Source organism: Sander vitreus, chromosome 13 (assembly GCF_031162955.1).
Source record: "Sander vitreus isolate 19-12246 chromosome 13, sanVit1, whole genome shotgun sequence".
In the NCBI taxonomy this organism is placed as follows: Eukaryota; Metazoa; Chordata; class Actinopteri; order Perciformes; family Percidae; genus Sander; species Sander vitreus.
This window is the reverse complement of record NC_135867.1, coordinates 7,790,088-7,813,070: the sequence shown is the minus strand read 5'-3', so window position 1 is coordinate 7,813,070 and position 22,983 is coordinate 7,790,088. Positions and strand designations below refer to the sequence as shown.

The following is a 22,983-nucleotide window of genomic DNA, read 5'->3' as shown; positions in this document are numbered from 1 at the left end:
AGCGTAAACATGGTCTGTTTCTTGTTACCTGATTAGCTAATGTGGCTACAAACTGCTCATAGTGGCAGGGACATTCAGAACACATGCTGTTTACAATTTTAAATATTTATATTCTTCTCCTTTAGAGAAACAATAAAGATGCTAATGTTTTCATGATGTTTTAATTAAACACCTGAGAGAAAAAAACATTTACATCTGATATATTAACAATGAAATAAAAATGTCACAAAATGAATGCACAAAGTATGAACATAGGAGGCTTGTGAGGTTTCATCTGCATTGTTTAACAAAAAGAATGGAAAATACAATCATGAAACGTGGGATTTTCTTTGCTTAGCTGAAGATAGAAGGACAAGTTTTGCAATCAACATGCATAGTTTAAATTTGAAATATACTTTAACTAAATGCTATAGAAATATAGCATTGATTCAATATATTGTACTGGAAGTGGCATCAAACAGACAAAACAATCTAAAACCTCTTAGAAATGTTTTAGAGCTTTTAAGTTTAAAGGTTTAAACACTTTAAACTCAAAACTGAGCGCTGACATAAAGCTAGAAACTCTAGTTTGTCAATGGTCAAAAATAAACACACGAAGCAACATGTGCAAAATCATTTTTACTCATTGTAACAGATAAAAACCTGAGCATGTTTATGGAGTTGTTCCCATATCGATACCAGTATCGGAAATCCCACAGATACTGCCTAAAATGCTGGATCGGGTATCGGCGAGTACCACACCTCAATGGCGTTTTAGGTGGACATTAATCTTAATTCCCTTTGGTTTAGTTTTGTGATCTGGTGTGATCCAGTTTATCTGGTCAGGACCACGTCTCTCCGGTCATGTGGTATCCAGCCGGGTCAGAGAGCAGACACTGGTTTTGCTGGCTGGAGCTGCGGTTTTTTGCATCGATGAGGAGCAGAGGAGACTGGGAGTAATGGCCGATGATGCCACTCACTGACGGGAAAGACTGCGCACACACACACACACACACACACACACACACACACACACACACACACACACACACACGATTAAAGTTTTCCTGAGCTTTTTTCAGCTGCACTTTCTCTAATGTCAACTAAGGGCTGCTAAAGACACTTCTGGCTGTGTCAAAACTATCGATGTATCAAACGATAACTACATCCACAAATTCTCTTCCTCCCAGCATATTTACATACCGACAGACTCTCTGCTGGACAGTTTGTTTCACTTTAACGTTACAAGACAAAATACACTGAGGACAAGGACTAAGCTGGAGTGTAAACTTCCCCAAATCCAGATCAGGACAGATATGCTAACATTAGCCTCAACTCTGATAGCACCCAACACCAACTCCCTCATAGTGTAAGTGTTTTTTTCATTATGTAACCACACAAATGAAAGTAGTTAGAAATGCTAACTTTGGGCTTGTTGTAAGTTTAATGAATGGTCAATTTAAGTGAATGGGACAACGCTCACATTTTCATTTCAAATACAAAGTCAATACAGTTACATTACACAAACAGGTTTAGCCCCTTAGATAACTTTACTTCTTCTGAAGGCCTCTGGTCAGTAACTTCATGTTTACCTCCTGGGATTTGAGTCCAGTTCCAAGCTGGAACCTCTGGTTCTGCTGTCTGATCTGGATGTTGTAGACTTTATCCTGATAGAAGACCATCAGGGTGAAGGGCTGATTGGCCAGCTGCCGGGTGCTGTCCCTGACCAGGTATGTCCCGTCCTCAACACAGTCACAGAATAATACATGGGGTGGACATCACAGAAAAACTGATGTTAAACTACTACCCATATTTTTTGAGCCTATAGGCCTATTTGTTTACATTTAGTCAAATTCTCTCCATCAAAACATTGCATGCAAAGTAACTAAAAAAATACCTTCAAAGATAATTTTTTTTAAAGGAATACATAAAATGTTCTGTAGGCTACTTTTATTTTACTTTTTGTTACCTTTCTGACTTGTTTTAGACATCCCTCTGCCTGACCTCTGGTCACTTTACCCACATACCAGCGAGGGTCCAGCTCCTACACAAAATATATATAAAAACATTATATTTACAGAGCAACAAACACAAAGATGACAGCACCACCTGCTGTTCACACTGAAAAACACCTTTAGCTATACACCATTAACAGCTAACAGGGACCTCAAACTGTGTGCAGGTTTATAGGAACATAGTCATTCAGAGTCTGGGGCTATGACAGGCTTTTAAGGTAATGAGTAAAATTTTAAAATTGACTCTCTAATTTAGATATTAAGACAGAGGTAATTTGATCTCTTTTCTTGGTTTGTTAGTACTTCAGCTGCATTGTTCTGTATCATTTGGAGTCTATGAATCATTTTCTGATTTATGCCAGTTAGGAGACCATTACAGTAAGTTAGGTAAGGAAATAAAAGTGTGTTTGATGGATTTGGTGTCCCTGAAGCTCAGAAATGTAGTAAAAACTTCTTGTATTGCTATCTTTGTGAGGACCAACAGTTTTAAACCATCGTAGTGAGGACATTTCTGCATTGTGATCAATTGTAATCACTACTGATTAAGAATGGTTTATCGACATTATTTACATTATATTATTAACATACTTAATTGTATTTATGCTGTAAAATGTTTTTATGTATTATTATTAATATTGTATATTTGTCCCTCTTATCAATTTCATTTGTCTTTGTTTTGTCTTTATAATGTATTTGATCCAGTTTTAGTTTAGCTTTTATTTAGCTTTTTAGATTTTATTTTATTATTATTAGCTTATATCTTATTGTGCTTTATTCCCATCATTTGTTCACAAGTTGTTTTGTCTTTTTAATCTATTGTATGTAGTTCTTTAATGTAGTTATATTTCACTCTGTTTTACTACTATTACTGTTAAATCCTTTTTTTTTTTTTATCTTGCGTGCATTGGTCTCAAATTCTTTTTGTCTTTTTTGTTGTTTTTACAGTCAACACTTGTTCAGTCTTATTATTGTCAGCCATCTGTGAAGCTAACCTGTATGAAAGGTGCTATACATATAAAATTTGATTGATTGACTGATATGTCAAAACCGTTTGAATGTTAAGAATTGATTTTAAGGTTAGAATTAGGAGCTAGGGAATGCCAATGAGGGTCCTCACATGTAGAGACAGACAAACGTGTAAGTGTGTGTATGAGTGTGTTTTGTTACCTGTGTGTGTCCTGTTGTGGCTGGAGAAGGATGAAATGACTGTCTGTCTGGTCCTACGAAGCTGCCTCTTTGTTCGGCAATCGCTGCACACACGCACACACGCACACACACACACACACACACACACACACAACTTATTGATAGTAATATTCCTGCTGCCGGATGAAGCAGCTACAGAGTCTGTAGGTGACAGAGCACCCTCTAGTGTTTCCACAGGGCTGGCACAAGACTGGGTGAGGAGTTTTATGGTGTTTTAATATCACATTAACAACAAAAAGCAATGTTGTTTGGTTTTACATTAACAGAAAAAAACACACCACACAGCGCATCGAAGCTGTATATGATTAGGCCTATTTGGGAGGCAATAAGACGACATACATTTAGTCAAAGTGTGTCCATTAACAGTGTCCTGAATGATCTATCAGCAGCTCCTGTTTGCAACATACCTATGGATGTACAGACAACTATCACAGGGTTACTCTAAAATGGAAGAAAATGTAAAAAAAATTACTATTCTCAGGCAGGTTTTGCAGCTTTTTTTCATATGATTTCCAATACATTCATTCTAGATGGACATCAGAGATGATGATATCCTCGGGAAGTGAAAGTCACACTGAATTATATCAATATGTGTTTCATGTCTGTGTGTTCACATTTTACTGAGTTATGAATACAGTTGTGAGAGTTTTGCCTCTCATTCAGCTCTTGAACAAGGCAATGTTAATGCCGTTTGAAAGGGGCTTTACTCTCAGCAAGAAAGAGAATAAGCAGACAATTTCCCAAAATGTCAAACTTTTCCTTTAATGTTTGTGTTTGTGTTGTTGTCTTCTTACCAGACTGCAGTTTGTGAGGCAGAGAGCCTGTAGAGGGAACACTGGGAGGCAGACTGCTCAAACACAAACAAAGGTAACAGATTATGCATCATACATGACAGAAATAGACTAAAAGTTACCCTGTGGAGGCTTTGAAGGAATTGAGAGAACTTGTAAGCATCCATGAAAAGTCACCTACACATGATCCATGGTAAAACTGGGAGGTAGGGCGCAGAGCAGAGAGGCAAAGTGCAGCGCAGGTAAAAGTCATCATTGCTTCTGGAATTGGTTGCACCTTAAAAGGTCAAATCAACGAGGTCAAAGTTTAAGTAATTTGAACTATAAGCGCAGCGCTCGGCGGCAATTCCAAGCGGTGTGCGATGCCAAGGGTAGCGCTTTCTTCGAGTTGTATCCACCGCCCTCACCATAGGAAAACAATGGCACAGCCAGCACAGACCAGTTTTACCGCAGATCAAGTGTAGGTAGCATAAGAAGCCTCATAATTATCAGACCACAATAACCTTGGCTGATAGTTAGAGGTGCAAACAAAAACCAAACTGGACTCAAGAACAGCTTTTATTTCTTGCCTTACTTGTGCATGAAAGTAAGTAAATTATTATAAGAAAATTCAAAGTAAGTTTAGGATTGTATGTGATTTGCTCTTAGTGACTTACAGTATAGGAGTCCTGTTGACTACAGTAGGCCTAATTCTAACCTTTGACAGATTTAATGGCCGGTTTTAGAGCTAAAACACTGAACACCGAAAACAGAGGAGTCCTAAAATTAGGACTGACATGCCCATTTTTTTTTAAAGAGTTACTCCTAATACAGCAAGTTAGGAGCTACTTTTAGCCTTAAGATATTTTGTGAATATGGCCCCAGTTTAGGATGTTTGTGTTCTCACAAAGCGCAATTACAGTGTGGTGTGCAGCATACCTGGGACCGGGGAGTCCAATGCGGGGGAGGTGACCTTTATTGTGGAGGGGGAAGGTGTTGTGTTTAGGAACTGAAAGATAGAGAAGAATTTAAAGAATCACTCTGATATTTTGGAATATACTTTGTTTATGAAATGAACAATAAAAAAGCAGAAAAAGAAATCTCACCTTCATCTGGTATTTGCTGATGAGAGAAAATAAATGAAGAAAAGGATGAGAGCTCATTCTAGACAAATTCACCATCACAATAAAACTCTGTCAGAGCAGAAACTTACCTCTCTCTTTCCATCAAACCTGTAAAACCAAACCACATGCAAAAATCTGGTTATTATCGCTGTATACAAGCTGTTTGAACGGTTTTATCAGTACGAATTGAAGTAAAAACATAAGAAAGGAAAAGTGTGTGTGTGTGTGTGTGTGTGTGTGTGTGTGTGGTTGTGTGTGTGTGAGATAATTAATTAATTGGATGAAAAGTCAAGTATGTTTGAAAAACTTCACAATTTAATTTGAGATGATTTGACGAATGACTTTTCTGTGCAGACCTTTTGGCAGAAGGAGGTCTGGCTGAGGAGTTGCTCCTGCTGACAGAGGTGGAGGACGGAGGAAGAACAGGTGGTTTGGTCCAGGTGGGAGGATCGGGGGTGTCCGTCTGAGGCCTGTACACATTAAAGATTGAAGAATAGGTTCAGATATTTTTAGAGCCATTTTCTTATGTGAATTACAGACAATGTCCGACAAATCAGGTCCAAACATTGTCTGAAGTTTCCATTTCTTACATTTAGCACACGACAGGAGATTGTCCGTGTCAGACATGTTCTCACCTACTGGAAATACTTTGTTTGGTTTAGACGAAGGGGTTGCACCTGGATAGAGTAGCAGCTATGTTACTGCAACAGAGGAAGCTGCAGGTTCAGGAATGCAGTTCTAGGAACACATTTCTAGGACAGCATTTCTACGACCCTAATTACCCAACGAAACTGGCATACGGCCCAAGCCTCAACACTTGAGTTGGCATCTACCTCCGAAGGGTTAAGGTTAGGGTCAGGTTGAAAGACAGATTACACCGCGGCCATGAAGCTGGTTTGTAATTTGGTCGTAAACAACCGAGTCTCATGCCGTTTCTTGAATTTGTCTGACGAGTCGGCATCAGCCCTTACCGACAGAAGTTCCACAATCGCGTGGTCTCTCCAGTTAGACATTTTTATTGGTGTCTTAGTGTAAATAACCCTTCTTCTTCACTCTCTTGTTTTCTTACGGTTTCGCACAAGCCGCATGATAGAAACATCATGAACAGACCCACTTGCTCACTGTTAATTCTTCGGACAATGAGCTGCACTATTCACACATGGGCTCAATCAGACATTACACAGACTTTGTAGGCTAACTAGGGAGCTGGCAGGGTAAAGACCGTTTGATGTCCGGTCCAACTGATTCGGGCATTTGCGTTCTCACAAACAGCTCATCCGAGTAATATCTAGATAAGTTCAGAGTTGCAGTGCATGTGTGAAAGGGTCTTATGTCTGTTTCTGCGTTTGTCTACCTTATGGTAATATTCTACAGTTTACCTAACTTCCTCTGTGGCCGGGCACTTAGACCCACTTCAGTTTGCTTACAAAAGTCACACTGCTGACTATATTTGATATAATATAGTTGAAGAGGAGCCAAATGCATACAAGCCTTCTGAATAAAAATGGATATCATAAGTCTGTGTTGGAGTGATAATATTGTTTATGTAAAGTGTTAATAGAAGAGGCCTTAGTCCCAGACCGTTGTGGTGCCCCCTTATTTATCCCTATTAATAAATATGATGAACACTGTGTCTGTTCTTACCTCCAAGGATGTGTGCCTGGCTGTAAGAAACACAGAAATAAAATTAATACAATAATTAATTAAATAATTACAAGTTACAGGGAAGTTTTCACTGTTCATGGTGATATAACAATAGAGTTCCTCAAGGTTCTGTTCTTGGTTTTGTTTTCAGTTTTCTTTGTTACTAATATGATCACTTTGCATGTAATTTCTGAAATTAAACTACTGAAAAAACATCCTTCAGTTCAGATCATTTTCAGTATATTTACATAGATCCACCTGATAACTGCTGTTTGTTGTTAAATAAACTTTAGTTAAAAAGGATACTTCACCTTGTCCACTGTGTTGCGATGAGGTCCTGTGGAGAAGAGAAAAGTAAATGTCATTGTCATAAAAACATCAGCTAAATAACAAGATACTTATATAGATGACCAATACATCACATTTAATTTAATCTTTTGTTTGTTTGTTTGTTACATTATCATTGTGTCTGCCAGGAGAATTATGAAGAAGAAAACTTCATGCAATAAAATAAAGATGACAACAATAAATCATTTGAATTGAACATTTAGTTTTCAACCTGTCCGAATTCCTTCTTTGTTTTATAGTTGTAGGCGATGAGGCACTGAATGCACCAGAAGTGTAGGTTACAGTCTTTTTTTTTTTTATCTTTGGCAAAAAATATATTGTCAATGTTGACTGTGATGGATTTTCACTCTGCAGCTTATTTTTCATAGAAATGAAGTGAAAGCAAAGTAAAGAAATCAATCAATCAGCGATAGTTGTCCTTTAAAAAAGTGTTACCTCTGGCCGGGGACACGTTGGATCCCAAATCTCGGCCCGGTTTGTTGCCACGAAAGATCTGTGGTGGCCCTGGAGGAACTGAACACAACATAATTAAAACAGAATTGTCTCCATTAACAGTGTGCTGAATCATGTACCCATGAATGTACAGATAACTACCAATGAATTACTTTAATACTAAAGAAAACTTAAACACATGATGATTTTCAGGTTCTGCAGCGTCTTTTTTTTCTATCATTTCTAAGTGGATTTATTCTGGATGGACATCAGAGATAATGATATGCTCGGGAATTGCAAGTAACACTGAAATATATCAATAAGTGTTTCATGTCCATATGGTCACATTTCACTGAGTTATGAAGACGTGTCTGTTAACGTATGAACTTACATTGTCTTGCTCCAGAGTGGGGGGAGGGGTCTCTTCTAGAGAAAGAAGACTCTCCTGGCTACACACACAAACACACAATTAGAGGTTTAATTAACTGAACTGGTGTTAACAGTTTAACACTAATGTTTAAATCATTTGAGGATTGAAATGAGACTCACCATCCGAGGTGAAGGTGCAGACAGGGTGGATACTGGGGGACGAGGACACACAGCAGGGGGTGGGCCTCTGGAGGACAAATGGCTATCTACACACACACACACACACACACACACACACACACACACACACACACACACACACACACACACACACAGAGGTGTTAAGGCCACATTGAGGGGTAACAACTTATTTTGAGAATAAAGTTGTAATATTTTGAGAAAGAAATTGGTAATATTACGAGAATAAAGTCTTAATTTAATGAGAATGAAGTCATAACATAATATTAGGAATACAAGAATAAAGTTGCAATATAGAAAAAAAGTCGTAATATTGCTAGAATAATTTTTTTTTTAATTTAATGAGAATAAAGTCATAATATTTCAAGAACATAAGTGGTAAGATAATAAAATCGTAATTTAATAAGAAGTGGAGATTTTAATACTGTGTTGTAATAAACACATGAAAGCAGTCTGTCTTTTCTGTTGATGAACTGAAGTTACGATTATATTTTCAAAACATTATGACTTTTTTTTCATGCTATTATCACCTAATTTATTTTCTATTAGTGGCCCTAATACTCGTACTTTCAAGTCTTTGTGTATGAAGAAATATGTTAAATCTGAAGGAATAAACATCTGATTTTCTACCTCAGTATCCTGATTAACTGTAACTGCAGGACATTACCTCAGATAAATAGAGGAGCTGCACAACATAACCAACCAAAGCAAATTAATGGTGCAAAAAATAACATATGTCCTATTTCTTTACTTTAAATGGTCCAAAACCAACTAAAACATCATCTGTATGGAAAAAGCGTCCAGTAGTGAGAGTGAGGCTGCATCCTTTCTGTTATCTACCGATATAATCACTGTCTCCGATGGGCAGGGTGGGGCATAGCTTTTTAGCCAGGTCCTCTGGAGGTTCGGAGGGAGGGGGCTCGTAATCGTTGGACCCGTCGGGGTCATCGTTTGGGGACTCGTAGTCTCCCCCGCTGCCCTCATCATCACCGCTGAATGGACTCTCGTAGTCATCTTCAAACTCTTCATCATCCTGATGAAGTGAAGGACAGACGGAAAGGTGGATGACAGAGAACACAACAGCAACTACCCTGAACACCTTGGCAAGCACTTGGCAACAACTTAGCAATCAGCACCATATATGCAGCATATGTCTTCTTTTCTTGTAAAACACCATAAAAGGAATACATTTTTAAAGTTACAATCTCTCACTTTGGCGATTAAGCGGTAATTAGAGGTGTGATTTTTGGATCTCAATTCCCAGAGTTCGTCACTTGTGATTTTCCCCACACATTAACACAACACATTACTCGTAAAATCCCAATAGTGTCAGAGATGGAAGAAAACTGTAGTTTTTTCCCGGTCAAAATTGAATGAAAACAGAGACAGAAAGACAAAAATAAAAAAAGATGAACTTACAAACTCGTCTTCAGCCCATCCCTGAACGTCAGCAGCCATTTCTGCAAAGGAGAAAGCAGTTTACAGATGAATATATTAATATCTATATATTTATACTGAAATTAAGATTAACTTTGACAGTATAACATATTAACATTATAATATTTAACATATTAAAAATAATATACTAAATAATAAATATTGTAAAGAACTAACCCTAACCATTTTGACCCAACATGAGAAAGTTTGTGATAAATTAATAAAAGAAAGGTACCTGGTTCATGATATTTGGGTGTTGGTCTGTGATGGGTAAAACAGATTATTATTAATATTTTTGAAGATGAACTTTACAGCTTGCAGGTTTAAAACAGTCAGCTGAATTACATAATCAGTAATATTGTTTAAAAACACAGTAATGGGTATTAACAGAAGTAGGCCTGCTACTTCACAGCATATTATTTTAAACCCTCTATAATATTCCTATAATATATCTGTCTAAACACATGTTGAAATATTACATTCTATTACGTAATTTCAAACAAAATATATATTTATAATTTCAAATATTTGAATATTTGTTTAAACATGTTCTGTGTGTGTAGTGTGAAGCAACAACTGTGTTTTATAATCTAATCCTGGATTATATAAAAACAAAAACTGAATTACAGCGAAACAGAAAGGCAGAATGAAGACCAGGGGCTCTTTAAGAGAGACCAGACAGTCAACACGTCTTTATGACATTAAATATATACTCTACCTTACAGAAAACAGCAGTATTGTATTTTATATTTAAATCAGTAAAAACAAGTTGAAACAAGCATCTTACTTTTTTCCAAACAGGCCTCTCTTCTCCTCCTTTTTGCTGATTTCAATGCTGATCTTAGAGATCATCCTGAAGAAATAGAAACATAAAGGTTGTTCAAACTGTTCTTTTATCAGTAACAATGTGATGAGCTGCTACACCCAATTTGCACTTGTGATTTCTCACAATTAGGTTTAACACTAGTGGTGTGACTTGTCCACTAGGTGAGGCTACGGCTCTATGGGTAGCTCTGTGTATTTTGGCCATCTTTTTTTATTTTTAAGCATTAGTATTTTAAAGTATGTCTCATGTCACAGAAACCACTGAGTGTGAATCTTGTGTTTTAGATATCGATAGGCAATGAGAACGTTTGACTGATGCCAATGCCATTATCAATTCTGTTTATGGGTCTTTATCGATTCCTTCAATTATTCCTGATCAATTTTCTGTGTGTGGAAAAAAAGTAGGCCTACACAAGTTTTCAGCGTCAGCACAAATTTTATATTATCGGTGTTATCTGAGTCTGAACACAGAGTATGTGAGGGAATATTTGTACAGCATTCGTTTTCATGTAGGTTTTCTTAGTCAAAGAAGAAATCTGTTCAACCTGCCTGCATGGCACTAATGTCATAAACAAAGGATATTTACTTTTGGCAACGGACGTGTTGCTTGGTTGGGAAGCAGTGGCACTCGTGCATAGAGAGTCTAATACGTTCCTGGAATTTAAGCCCATGTTGCATAGAAAGATGTTTCAGTGTATTACTGGTGTTTTCTACCCTCACTTGAAATTATCATTTTACAGACATTACAAGCAGCACTGTTGTCATCTTTCTTCCTCGCCGCTATGACTCCTTATTGCTAAGTTTCCAGCAGCAAATACGCATGAGTTTGATGTAATTGTTGTAATTGCAAAACTGTTAGAAAAACATGCTGGCATTGATAAAAGGAATTGATAAGCTCGTACCCGGTTCTCAATTTCCATCCCTAACCACATGCCAAATGTTGACACACTGCTGTTGTGAAGTACACCAGCTGATGGCTTGTTGAGAAAAATTAAGTTAAGTTTATTATTATTATTTATAGTATCAAAAATACTTCTCCCTTTATCTCAACTACTATACTGTATATACTATTAATGGTTTCTGCTAAATACAGACATTTCTGTTACTTTGATTGAAATCGAAATTGCTTTGTGTTTAAAAGATTCCAAAATATTTCTTTAATTGTTCAGTGAGTAATTTTTCAACTTTTGGGATTCTTGGTGTAATATAAGTCAAAAGGGTCTCCAAATTTAAATTAGTTGGGGTTATGAGATGTTGAAACCTTTAACACTTTTAATAGATACCTTTACTCTTCAGTGTTTTTTTAATAAGAGAAGCATCGAACCAAATATATCTTTAGCCTTCCACTGGTTTGATAATTGTTCATCATGTGTGGATAACTGTCACATCTCAAGACAAACATCAGTGGGTGTGTGACTATAATGATTAATAGTTTCTCTGAGATATGAATCAGCAGTTAGTCTGTACTCACGGAGCATGAAGTTTGGGGAATTTCTGGAGGTCGTTATCACTCAGATTCTACAAAACAAGAGAAAACTTGTTGTGTGAAGATGTTGTGTTAAACAGGACGTGTGTTTATATCATTGTGAGGACATTTTAGAGCCTTAACCAGACCAATCAAGAGCCAGGGGCGTCAGACTGGGGGGACAAAGGGGACTGAGTACCCAGGGCCCTCATGTGAGGAGGGCCCAAAAAGATGCTAGAAAGAATAGTTGTGGATGCGGGGAGGGGCCCATAGAAAATGCCTTTCTACAGGGCCCAGAATTTTGTGCTATGCCCCTGTCAAGAGCTAAAGCCTTACCTCCTTTCCTCCTCTACATCCTTCTGCCCTCCCTACCTCCTCTTTTCCTTCTCTTCCTCCTTCACTTCTTTCCTTCCTTTTCTACCTTCTCATAACCCCCTTCTTCTCAACCCAAACTCCTTCATTCCCTCCTTCCTATTTTCCCTACATCCTTAAATCCCCCCTTCTTCTCTGCCTCCATCTTTTTCACCCACTCTCAGCTGGCAGGAGTATTTCACTAAAATGTTAAAAAAAAATTTAAATGTAAATTAACTCACCACAAATCTGGAGCCGCTGATGGAGTTCTTCATCACCACCTTATCACAGCCAGACAGACCCATCTGCAGATACACATTTCAAACATTAGTGACATAGCTCACACAGTGTTAGTGTGGAGGTAGCAGGAGTTGAACCCTCAACTTCAGCAGGGTTACTGCCTTCATTCAGACCAGATTTATTGAGAATTAAAGGTTTTCTAAGTATTTGCCTCGTCTTTCCGCCACGGCTTGCTGGTCTGGTGTGCGTGATTTGTTGACTGCCAGGGCGGACGGGCCACCATGCCGGCCGCGGGATGCGCACTGGATCACAGCTGTGCTTCTGTGTCAGGCAGAGGCCCAATACTCCAGCGACCAGTGTTACAATAATATATATTTATATACAGTATATATAGGCCTATATGCCTATATGCCACCTGCAAAAGTGGCTAGTTAGAGGGACTGTGTTACACGCCACCGCCGAATTCTACCCGCATTTGGCGGGTGCTTATGGCAAGCCCTGTGTGTAGTGTATGGCGTAGTTTTGCGGCTGCCATTTTTTTAAATCTGGGTCAAGTAAATAAAACAATTGTGGTCGCTATTGACAGTAGATTGTGTTAGCTATAGTGAACTGCTCCTTGTATACTGGTGTTGTCCCCTGTGGTTTCAAGCATGCAGTGGTGCAACCCCAATGACCAAGGTAATTATAGACCCATCTCTAAATTATCTTTTATTTCTAAAGTCCTGGAAAAAAAAGTTTTTCCTGAATAGTTTTAATATACTGGCTTCAGAGCCCTCCACAGCACAGAATCCGCCCTACTCAAAGTTTATAATGACATCTTACTTACCATTGACTCTGGATCATGTGCATTGCTCATCCTCCTAGACCTCAGCACTGCTTTCGACACCATTGATCATGGCATTCTTATTGATCACCTGGAAAATGGAGTTGGACTACAGGGCCCTGTCTTAAGCTTGTTTAAGTCCTATTTGACAGAAAGAACTTTTTCTGTGTAACTGGGTACTAAGTCCTCCTCTCCAGTGGGTATTAAACTTGGCATCCCCCAAGGATCAGTTCTTGGCCCCATGTTATTCTCCCTATACATGCTGCCCCTTAGTTCTATCCTTGAAAAGCACAACTTAAATTACCACTGCTATGCTGATGATACACAACTGTACTTACCCATCTCCCCTGGTTGCACTTCATCTATAAATACAATCTTTAGCTGTTTGGAGGACATTAAATCCTGGATGGCAGCAAACCTCCTCCAGTTGAATGACAAGAAAACTGAGATGATTTTATTTGGATCCCCCACCTCTACAAAAAACCTGAGCAAAACCTGCTGTAAGACTCCTCACTGGCACCAAAAAGTACGACCACATAACTCCCGTTTTAGCTGAGCTTCATTGGTTGCCAGTGAAATTCAGAATTGATTTTAAAGTTTTACTTTTTGTTTTTAAAGCACTCCATGGTCAAGCCCCTCCGTATATTTCCGATCTCCTGTCCACTTACTCTGCCGCCAACTCACACAGGTCCACAACCCAACAACTCCTTGTCGTCCCCCAGACATGCCTAAAAACCAGAGGGGACCAAGCCTTTTCTGTAGTAGCCCCCAAACTCTGGAATTCCCTTCCACCCCATATCAAATCCTGTAACACAATTGTCAGTTTTAAATCAAACCTGAAGACGCATTTTTACTCTCTTGCTTTTAACTCCCTTTAATTCCTTTTTTTTCAGAGCAATGAACCAAATTCAACTTTTTCTTATCTTTTTGTATTTGCAAATTTTGTTCCATTGGTGCTTTATTCTATGTTACATTATTTGATTTTACCTTTGCCTAACTACATTCATGGAATCTTGCACACTTGATTATGTATATTTAAGGCATACTGTTACTGCCTTCCATGCTCTACCTGTAAAGCACTTTGGGTCAACTGTTGTTCGTTTAAATGTGCTATACAAATTAAATGACTTGACTAGATTGGCTATTTAAAAAATGGCAGGTTTGTGCAGGATGTTGCCCTGGTGCTGATTCTCTCTGACCAATCAGCGGTCTGTTTTAACTCCACCGTCTATCGGCTCAGTTCTCTTGGAACCTCAACCAAGTTGGTACCAAAGAAAGTACCAGGTGCCGAACCAAGCCGTACCATGCAGTGGAAATGCGGCATAAAGCTCTATCAGTTATATGTCTTCCTGTCTGCTAACTGTGTGTACACCAGTTTATAGGCTACTCTGACAGAGGAGCTTCACTAAAACTGGATGGTGACACAGCTAATCAGCTGCGATAGCTTCCTCAATTTTGGCTCTCCGTTCCCTTAAAGATTAGCTCTGTCAGTGCGGCTCATTATTGGTCAACGGTGCAAATTTGTGAGTCAAAGTTCACCAAAGTTGAATTTGATGCAAAGACTCACACCGAATGTTGTTGTGATCGTAACTTTTGTCTAACTGCAGCAAGTATCAAGTCTTAGTTAAATGATTTCTGTGTCCAGACATAAAGAAAGAAAGCGTGAGACAGTGAGAGTATCGACAGAGGTCTCACCCTCTTCAGGTAGTCTGCCAGCTGCTGTGGGCTCCACCCTGTCACCTCCACCCTAGACGGCCCTCGGTCAGAGCTCATCCTGTGTCCTCAAAGACTCGACGTCCGTGCAGCTGATGTCAAACCAAAGACTTTAACGAGAGGAGGCCACCATTTGAGCAGATGACAATCACCTCAAGATGAATTTGTATTTTCCCAGTCCTGCTGTTCTTCTTCAGGTGTTCTTCAGTTGGACGTCCACACGACAGCAGACAGAAGGGCCTTGCTCGTCACCACTCCTTGCTGAAATGCAAAACCAAACTTCTCTTAAAGACTCATAGAAAATAAAGTAACTGCTAGACGTTGTCAGAAAGTTTTACTTCCTCAAAATCAACTCACCACTTACTATCTCTCCAAGAGAAGAAAGCAGAGAGAAGAAAGCAAAGTGCAGGCAGAAATGTCACTGAGAAACCAAAATGGCTTCCTTCTTTCTTTCTCTCTTCCACTCTGTGTCTATGTCTCTCTATCTATTCGCCTCTCTTTCCTCCCCTCTCTCCCCCTCTCACTCCTTCCGTCTCAGAGGAAGTGACTGTGCAAGGGTGGGGAGTGAAGGCGGCATCCTCCTCCCCCCACCTGACCACAGAGCGGAACAGATGCTGCAGTTGCACCCACTCACTGTAGCTGACAAGAAACTCGACAGTTAAAAAAACAAGAGAGGAAGCACGAAGTTAGACTCTGGATCAGTTTGAAAGTTCAGCCTGATATCTGCAGCAACACTGAGATCAGATTAATGGAGTTGTCTTCATCTGTAGATTCACACAGTGCATTAACATGTTAAACTACAACTTTGGTGAAGTTTGACTGATGGTGAAAAGTAACTAAGTGCATTTACAAGTACTGTACTTAAGCACAAATTTAAGGAATTTGTACTTTACTTGAGTATTTTTGTTTCATACCACTTTCTACTTCTACTCCACTACATTTATCTGACAGCTTTAGTTACTTTACAAATTAAAGAGATAGTTTGGATCTTTCGAAGTGGGGTTGTATCAGGTACTTATCCAGAGTCAGTGTATTACCCACTGCTAGTCTCGCATTGCCAGACCTATCTCCACGGCGCTGTGGAGGAAGGTCGTATTAGTCCACACAACATTCCGGGATAGGAGAAAAGCATGCTCTGGTTTATTTTTTATTTGGGCGGTGCTAAGTGCAGTCGCAGCAACGGTGCTGCTGCGGAATAGCCTCGGGAAGGAACTTGTTTAGGTGGAATGTGCACGTAGGGGATTGGAATTAAAATGGCTGTTGAGTGTGTGATGAAAATTTTACTTAAAGCTATAGTGCGTAACTTCTTGATATTAATGAACGTCCGTTGGCCATTGCCAAATGAGTTGCTACAAAGCTAATTAAGACTATCAGCTCCACACAACTCTCTCTGTATTTCTCAGTATGGCTATGTTCAGAAGATTGCGTCGTCCAGCAACTTTCACTCGCAGAAACTCAAGTGAAGATAATGACCTCTTCTGAAGAGTCCATCATGTTTTTTTAACCCTTCACGTCCTCTGTGGCTACCATGGTGGCTACTAGCAACTGCATGAGGGCAGTGTTGTTGTCATTACTAAGAATTTATCATGGGGGAGACAGAAACTACGCACTATAGCTTTAAAAAAAACTTGACCAGAGTTTAGAATGCCAACACAAAGAAAGCAAAAGGTGAGGGACATCCGGCCGAAGGTGAGGGACATGTGGAGAAACTGGAACTATCCCGTGAATGAAACGTCGTCAATACAAACTACCTACAGTAGATGGTGGGCGGCACGCCCCGAGTTTGAAGAAGCAGGCAGGAGTACCGACATGGAAGCTGAGAAATGTTCTGCTGTAGACAGGGGCAGCAGCTAATGCATTTTAGCCACCTAAAAAAATCACTATCAGTTTACATGTACGCGATATTAAAACAAATTTCACCACTCTACCTTGCCGTCAAACAGTAGTTTTACCTTGCAGAACACAGGAGTTGCTGGTCTACCACTGCCTTGATCGGTTAGTGTGTTTGTTTTGTTGGTTCCTAACCCTTTATCACAACAGTCACACAATAACACAAACTGAAGCGTAGACCAGCCACTCCTCTGTTCTCTGCAGTAAAATTGCTGTTTTTTTTCAAAGGAATCTGGTGGCTTTGACGAGAGCATAGATAATAGCTTCAGTTCTGTTTATTTTTATTTATTTTTTTTTAAACGAAAAACCCTGATGTCCTTCCTTCTTTGTCAACCATGACGAGTGTGATGTGACTAATAAAAGTCTGAGAACAGCTCAGAAGAGACCGGACTCAACACATTATTCACAAACCTTTAGAGCCGGCGGTCTGGAGGAGGCAGAACCAGCTCGCAGGTGGATTTTAAAGGCCAGGTTGACTTAAGAGAGGTGCATTCTGGGAGTGTAGATACAAAAATAAATCCCCACATGTATAAGCAGCAGTCACAGCTGACGGTAACAGAGCTGCTGTAGTGTGACAATGCAAATTTTGTATTTTTTTTTGTTCAGCTTCACACTGATTCTAGAAAAATAAATCAATTTGTAATACATGTTGCATTAGTGATATTTAAATATTGCTGTTAGTCACAACCAACACAACACAATGTGCTTTGGTGCGTTTCCTCGGTTGCACACAGGCATCTGTTTTCAGTCCTTCCAGAAAAATGCTTTTTTTGTGATTGTTGCGGGCAAAAATCCTTGATTATGTGGCACATTTTCTTAAAAAATGCGGCCATGACATGCGGCCCCCGCATAAATATGGAGACTTTGGCTGATTATGCGATCGCATAATCACGTTTTTCTGGAGGGACTGTGTTTTAGAGACAATGGCATAGCACATTCAGTTGTTTGACTGTGGGGTGAGAAGTTTGACTAAATCTTTGTTTTATTTATTTGTGATGCAATTTTGGGGATTTCAGGATTTTATTGTTATTGTTCATTTATTATAGTTCCATTGTTTTATGAATTTTAATATCTTGGGACCATGTTGGAGATAGGAATTTCACTTTAACATGTTTTTATGACTGCAGTCCATAAAGAAATCATAACATACAATATGATCTCTTATATGATGCTGGTTATTTAACACCTGTGCCCATTGAGCTTTCCTACATTTGAATACATTTCACTGCATATTTAAAATGCAGACTTTGTTGAGATTTTCAAATCCAGACTGAAAACATCTTTCCTCCGTCAGCTTGTAATAAACTAAAGCTGAAGTTGAGAGATCGACCCTAAAGGCAACACAAAAACACAGATGAGGCTATGGCATGTTTTTGGTGCGTTTACTGACACAGAGCTAAGTATAAGATAAATTGGAGAATAACCAACTAGAAAAAAAAAAAAAAAAAATGTTTATTCAAATCTGACTTTTCCAACAAACTCATGTTGATAATAATACTAATATAGTAACTACTGTCTGACGTTAAAAATTAAGATTTAACAAGTTAAAATTCAATGCGTTGACGTTTATAATTCACTTTAAGTATTTTTTTTAATGTCAAATGCAGACATAATACTCAGATTCTTGATATAAAAAACAAAAATTCACTTTTTAAGTAACTATAATATTTTTCATAACCCGAATTTCAATCTTTGCATCAAAACTTTTGATTTTAACTTGTTAAATGCATTTTGGTATGGAGAACAGCTTCTTCTGAAGGTGTTGCTAATAAAACAAAACATTTGATCTGAATGAACTTGGAACGGGTCGCCAACTTACGTCTCGTCAACTTAAAGGAAACCGCTGCAGTTTTATTTTTGGTCCAACTGCCCATCATTTCTCTCTCAGTTCGGAGGTTTTCTAACAGAGATTACCACAAACATTTAGAGCATGTTCACGTTAATTTTCATGTGCGCCTCCGGCAGAAAGCTGCTTAATTAAATGTGGTCAGAACTGACAGTGATGGATAAACGACCAAAAATAAGAGCCCGATTGTAGGTAAAAAAAGAAAAGAATATTTTCAGGTTTAAAAGTCTGAACCAGGACGATGAAAGATGCCAGGACAGTGAGCCTGCAGCAGGACTTGCTGTTTTCAGAGTCTGGTTCTGGTCTCAGAGTCCAGCTGACTGAGAGGGGGTGGGGATCCCTGTCCTAGTGGGTGGTGGTCCTAACCGTGGAGCCGCAGCGCGTCAGTAAGTCTTCTTAACCGAGCCAAAGCCAGAGAAACCCATCACAGCCGCCATTTCGTCGTCCTCCTCAAAGTCCACGTCCTCCTCTGCCCGCCGTTTCCTCTCCTTCTGCTTCTCCTTCTTGTAGGCCTTCGCCTTCTCCTCCTGAAAACACAGAGGACATTGACCGTCAAGTATGCATCCTAAACCCACAACACCCCCCCCCCAGGGCCTCCACTTCCTGTCCGCTCTTCTCCTCACCTCCTCACGCAGCTCCTTTATGCGCTCCTCAAAGTGGTACTCCTTCTGCTTCTCCTCCATCTTCTTCTTGTTCACCTCGAAACGTTTCTTCACCTGATCCAAAGACGAGCGCTCGACTCGCATTGACATCCCCAGGTTCCTCTGGTCTGCTCTCACACACACACACACACACACACACAGTTACACATCAACAGACATTGAGCCGATTTATTGTCTCTCCATCTTTTGTAAACTCACGTTTTTTGCCGTTAATGTGATCCAGGAAATTGATGGAGTCTTTCACGACGCAGTCACAGACGTTACAGTAGTAACTAAAAGAGAAGAAGAAGAAAGCCATTCAGAGTGAGCCAACAGACAGACCGGTGTGATAAAAGCTTAATAATTAAAATTTTCAGTTTTCTGATTAAAATTTTACTTCACTCTGTCAGATCATGAAAATTCCTCCATCACTAGCCGAGACACCATTCATTTAATACGATGATTTACGTATTCAAAGTAAGAATTATGTTCCAAGGATCTTTTTATTTCATTTTTTAGGGTGAGGACGTCATAAAAATATGATGACAGACATCAAAAACTTTAATTAGAAGTTTAAAAAAATAAATAAATACATTTGCTACAGCCCTACTAAGATCTGTAGTAAAAGTCAGATAAAATCTGGTTCTGGTGTCAGTTTAAGAACGGGAGGGAAAGATCATATTTGGGCTTCATCATGAAACTCTTCTTACCCGCCCATCTCAGCCTGAGGAGTGGTCTTTGTGATGACGATGGTCTTCCCCAGTTTGGACTCAAGATCCACTTTATAGTCTCTGTGGCGCAGGAGGTCCCGCTTGACCGGCGGAGCCGTTTTCCCTAAAAGAGAGAGAAAGAGAGGGATACGATTAAAAGGTGCTGACACACCAAAAAGACGGCCGACCATCGGCAGAAAAGGCAGTCGGACTGATCAGTCGGGTCCCCGAGGTCCAAAAAGTGCCTCAGAACACACCGAAGAGACGCCGACTTGAGTGCTGCGCGTGCGCGAAACGTAATACGTCTCTATAGCAGCAGGCGCCGCTGCTCTGTATTGTTTCCATTAACAGTCCGATTGTTTCCCAGAAAATGAAAACCGGCAGCTGATTGGACGAACGCGTCACGTGGTTCTTTTTTCTCCGGAAATTCACAGACAGACTGTCATGGCGGCTTGTTCAGAATACAATCTCATATTGTACTGAAATAGTTCACCAAAACGTGTTTCTGAAAACATTTTAAGCGAGAAATAGGCCATGCGGTTTCTGAATCTGTCTTCATTTCAGATCGACAAAGGTCCGTTTAAAAGATTTGTCAGATTTTGAGTGGCTCATCCACTCGCCATTTCCGGGCGAGTCCCGACTGCCCATGTCGGGTCTGCCCAAATGAAGGCCGACGGCTCCTCCGCCGGACGACGGCATGGGACACACCGAACAGACTCGAGTCACCGACCTCGCCAGACGTTCCGACGGCCGATTATCGGGTTGATGTGTCTCCTCTATAAAATGTCAGTCAAACCACTAATGGTAATAAGTGAATAATGTGAATTGCAATGATCAATAATTCAATTCTCCAAAGTGATTTTAGTTTCTCAGACGTGAAGATTCAGACTGAATAAACTGTTTGAGGAGTCTCACAATGAATGATGGGCATTTGGAATATAAAAGCCCTAACCCCTAAATGCATCTTCTCACCATCTCTCCTCTCTTTGTCTCTCTCTTCAGCCAGTCGTTTCTGAGCGAGGTTTTCATACTCGTCTTTGTCCCACTTCCGACGGAAGTCATTCTTACTGGACTACAAGAGAAGAAGAAGAAGAAAAAGGTATTTAGAGCCAGAGAAGACAAACCTGTGCCCTTGTGGAAAACCACTGGTGGAAGTACTGTGCTTTTTCTGAGGTACTTGTGCTTCTTGATATTTATACTTCACTACATCTCAGAGGTAAATATTGTACTTTTTACTCCATTACTTAATACTTACATACATACTGCAACATAAAGCAATGCACATACAAATCCATTAGTAATTATAATCTAGTAATATAATATATATTTTTCTAAAATGGACAATTCTGCACAATACCTAACGTTACTTTTACCTTTGGTACTTTAAGAATATTTTAATGCTAACTTAATACTTTTTAAGACATCCAGGAGGTTGTTTCAGGGAGACGAATTATCCACCGAGGATTTCTCCTCTCCAAAACAAACGGACTCGGAACCGGTTACAACAATGAGTAGAGTAGAGCAGTTCCACGTTCAAAATCCGTGTTTTTCCGACGCGGTGCGGCTCGTAGGTAGAGGGGCTGCTCAGCTTGTTTTTCTGATAATTTAAGATTCAGACGTCCGATGACTAAAATCGTTCTTCCGGTTAAAATATATAGTTTAAACGAAGGTAGCTGAAGATTTTTTTTTCCCACATGAGGGTCCATAATGTAACGTTATATAGTCTTGATGTAATCCGTTGATGTGTTTGTGATTACGCTTTTATTCTGAAGGAAGCTGGCCGGAAGTAGTATTATTGTTTGCAGTTAGCAGAGCACAGACTAACATTTAGCAGAGGTCTGCTTCAGCAGCGCAGCAAACAGTCATACACCAACACACATTAAAAACTAATGATTAAGGTAACATCCGTTTGAAATGTTTTATGAAACATTAGTTTTAAATTTGAAATGAAACCGGAAACGTTGACATTGTTATCTGTTATGAGGCTAGCTATCTGGGCTCTAGTTGTTAGCTGAGGCGTCGCTTCTAACGGTTTTAAATGCTTTAAACGGAGTCAGCCTGAGGCATTAGCAGCATTGATAAAAAAAAAGACATATCCGGACCGAAGTGCAAGTCACGGAACATTCAAGTCATGTTTATATATTTAACACAAAAAAACAGATCAGATCAGGAACTCACCCCACTGCCGGACGCCATCTTGTTTACCGAGTAACAGAACAGACGGCCTCGCCTGTCGCAGTGTTTTAAAAAAGCCAAACACCGCCGCCTGCTGGAGCGGAGACGCATTATAGGCTCTGTTGAATGAATGAATTATATTAATAGGCTAATATATTAATATTAATTTAATTAATAAGAGGAATAACCCACTGGATTTCACTGCTGTTATCTTCTCCATTAGAAAGAAAGAACTTTCCTTTGTAACAAAATACAGTACAATATTTCATGCCAAAACAGGACTGCATAATGTATCATCCATTACTGAGCAGATTATATTATCATAACACCACATTGTCATGAAGTCATTTAGAGTATTCATAGCCATGAACTGTCTGAAATCCACTCAAACGCTACAAAAAAACAGAACTAACTCATGAAAAGAAACATTTATCTCCTACCACAAAATTAAGTAGAAGATTTTTCCTGTGCATTTTTCTTGCTGTACTCAGCACCAAACATAAAAAGTGGTCGTGGGCCATCAACAGTCACCATTTCTCAATCATTTTATTCATTAATTAATTTAGTTTGAGGCCTTTACACAGTAACCTAATATAGCCTATATATATATATATATATATATATATGTTTTGCTTCCAGGTAAAATCTAAACTCTCAGCATTTTCAAGTAACCTTTACACTACTGCTATCCTTCAGCATCCATGTTTTTCCTAGTTTATTTCTTCCAAATGTGAGTTCTGATGACTGTTATTCTCGGAGTGATTTTGTTTTTACTTTCTTTT

General features: G+C 39.3%; 2 protein-coding genes across 5 annotated transcripts; both read right to left on the bottom strand.

Moving 5' to 3' along the window:
• Positions 1-142: 142 nt before the first annotated feature.
• lcp2a (lymphocyte cytosolic protein 2a) lies at positions 143-15,477 on the bottom strand. Of its 4 annotated transcripts, none has more exons than XM_078265307.1 (22): positions 15,297-15,477; positions 14,922-15,218; positions 12,406-12,468; positions 11,819-11,865; positions 10,310-10,375; positions 9,758-9,783; positions 9,505-9,545; positions 8,926-9,118; positions 8,068-8,153; positions 7,910-7,967; positions 7,522-7,599; positions 7,050-7,075; positions 6,739-6,758; positions 5,451-5,564; positions 5,184-5,202; positions 5,077-5,092; positions 4,910-4,979; positions 3,995-4,047; positions 3,162-3,244; positions 1,949-2,023; positions 1,572-1,745; positions 143-971 (listed from the first exon to the last, which is right to left on the bottom strand). In XM_078265307.1, exons 2-22 carry the CDS (start codon positions 14,997-14,999, stop codon positions 822-824), a joined length of 1,536 nt encoding a protein of 511 aa, XP_078121433.1. In that variant the 5' UTR covers positions 15,000-15,218; positions 15,297-15,477; the 3' UTR covers positions 143-821. The 4 variants fall into 4 exon arrangements, with proteins under 4 accessions (XP_078121433.1, XP_078121430.1, XP_078121432.1 ...); XM_078265304.1 differs by having other exon boundaries at positions 14,922-15,200; XM_078265306.1 differs by having other exon boundaries at positions 14,922-15,200; positions 15,304-15,477.
• A 2,717-nt stretch (positions 15,478-18,194) lies between these two features.
• On the bottom strand, positions 18,195-22,272 carry zmat2 (zinc finger, matrin-type 2). Its single transcript, XM_078265309.1, has 6 exons — positions 22,205-22,272; positions 20,999-21,098; positions 20,027-20,150; positions 19,536-19,609; positions 19,299-19,444; positions 18,195-19,202 (listed from the first exon to the last, which is right to left on the bottom strand). Exons 1-6 carry the CDS (start codon positions 22,220-22,222, stop codon positions 19,059-19,061), a joined length of 606 nt encoding a protein of 201 aa, XP_078121435.1. The 5' UTR covers positions 22,223-22,272; the 3' UTR covers positions 18,195-19,058.
• Between the last annotated feature and the right edge of the window lie 711 nt (positions 22,273-22,983).

Bases quoted from the DNA above. Each gene is read 5' to 3' on its own strand.
- lcp2a (XM_078265307.1), bottom strand. From the start codon at position 14,999: ATGAGCTCTGACCGAGGGCCGTCTAGGGTGGAGGTGACAGGGTGGAGC. The intron at 11,866-12,405 runs GTGAGTTAATTT...CTTGTTTTGTAG, and splicing joins TCAGCGGCTCCAGATTTGTG to AATCTGAGTGATAACGACCT. The intron at 7,076-7,521 runs GTAACACTTTTT...TCTTCTCCACAG, and splicing joins CAACGTGTCCCCGGCCAGAG to GACCTCATCGCAACACAGTG.
- zmat2 (XM_078265309.1), bottom strand. The intron at 19,610-20,026 runs GTAAGAAGAGTT...CTTCTCTTTTAG, and splicing joins CCTCAGGCTGAGATGGGCGG to TTACTACTGTAACGTCTGTG. The intron at 19,203-19,298 runs GTGAGGAGAAGA...CTGTGTTTTCAG, and splicing joins TAAAGGAGCTGCGTGAGGAG to GAGGAGAAGGCGAAGGCCTA.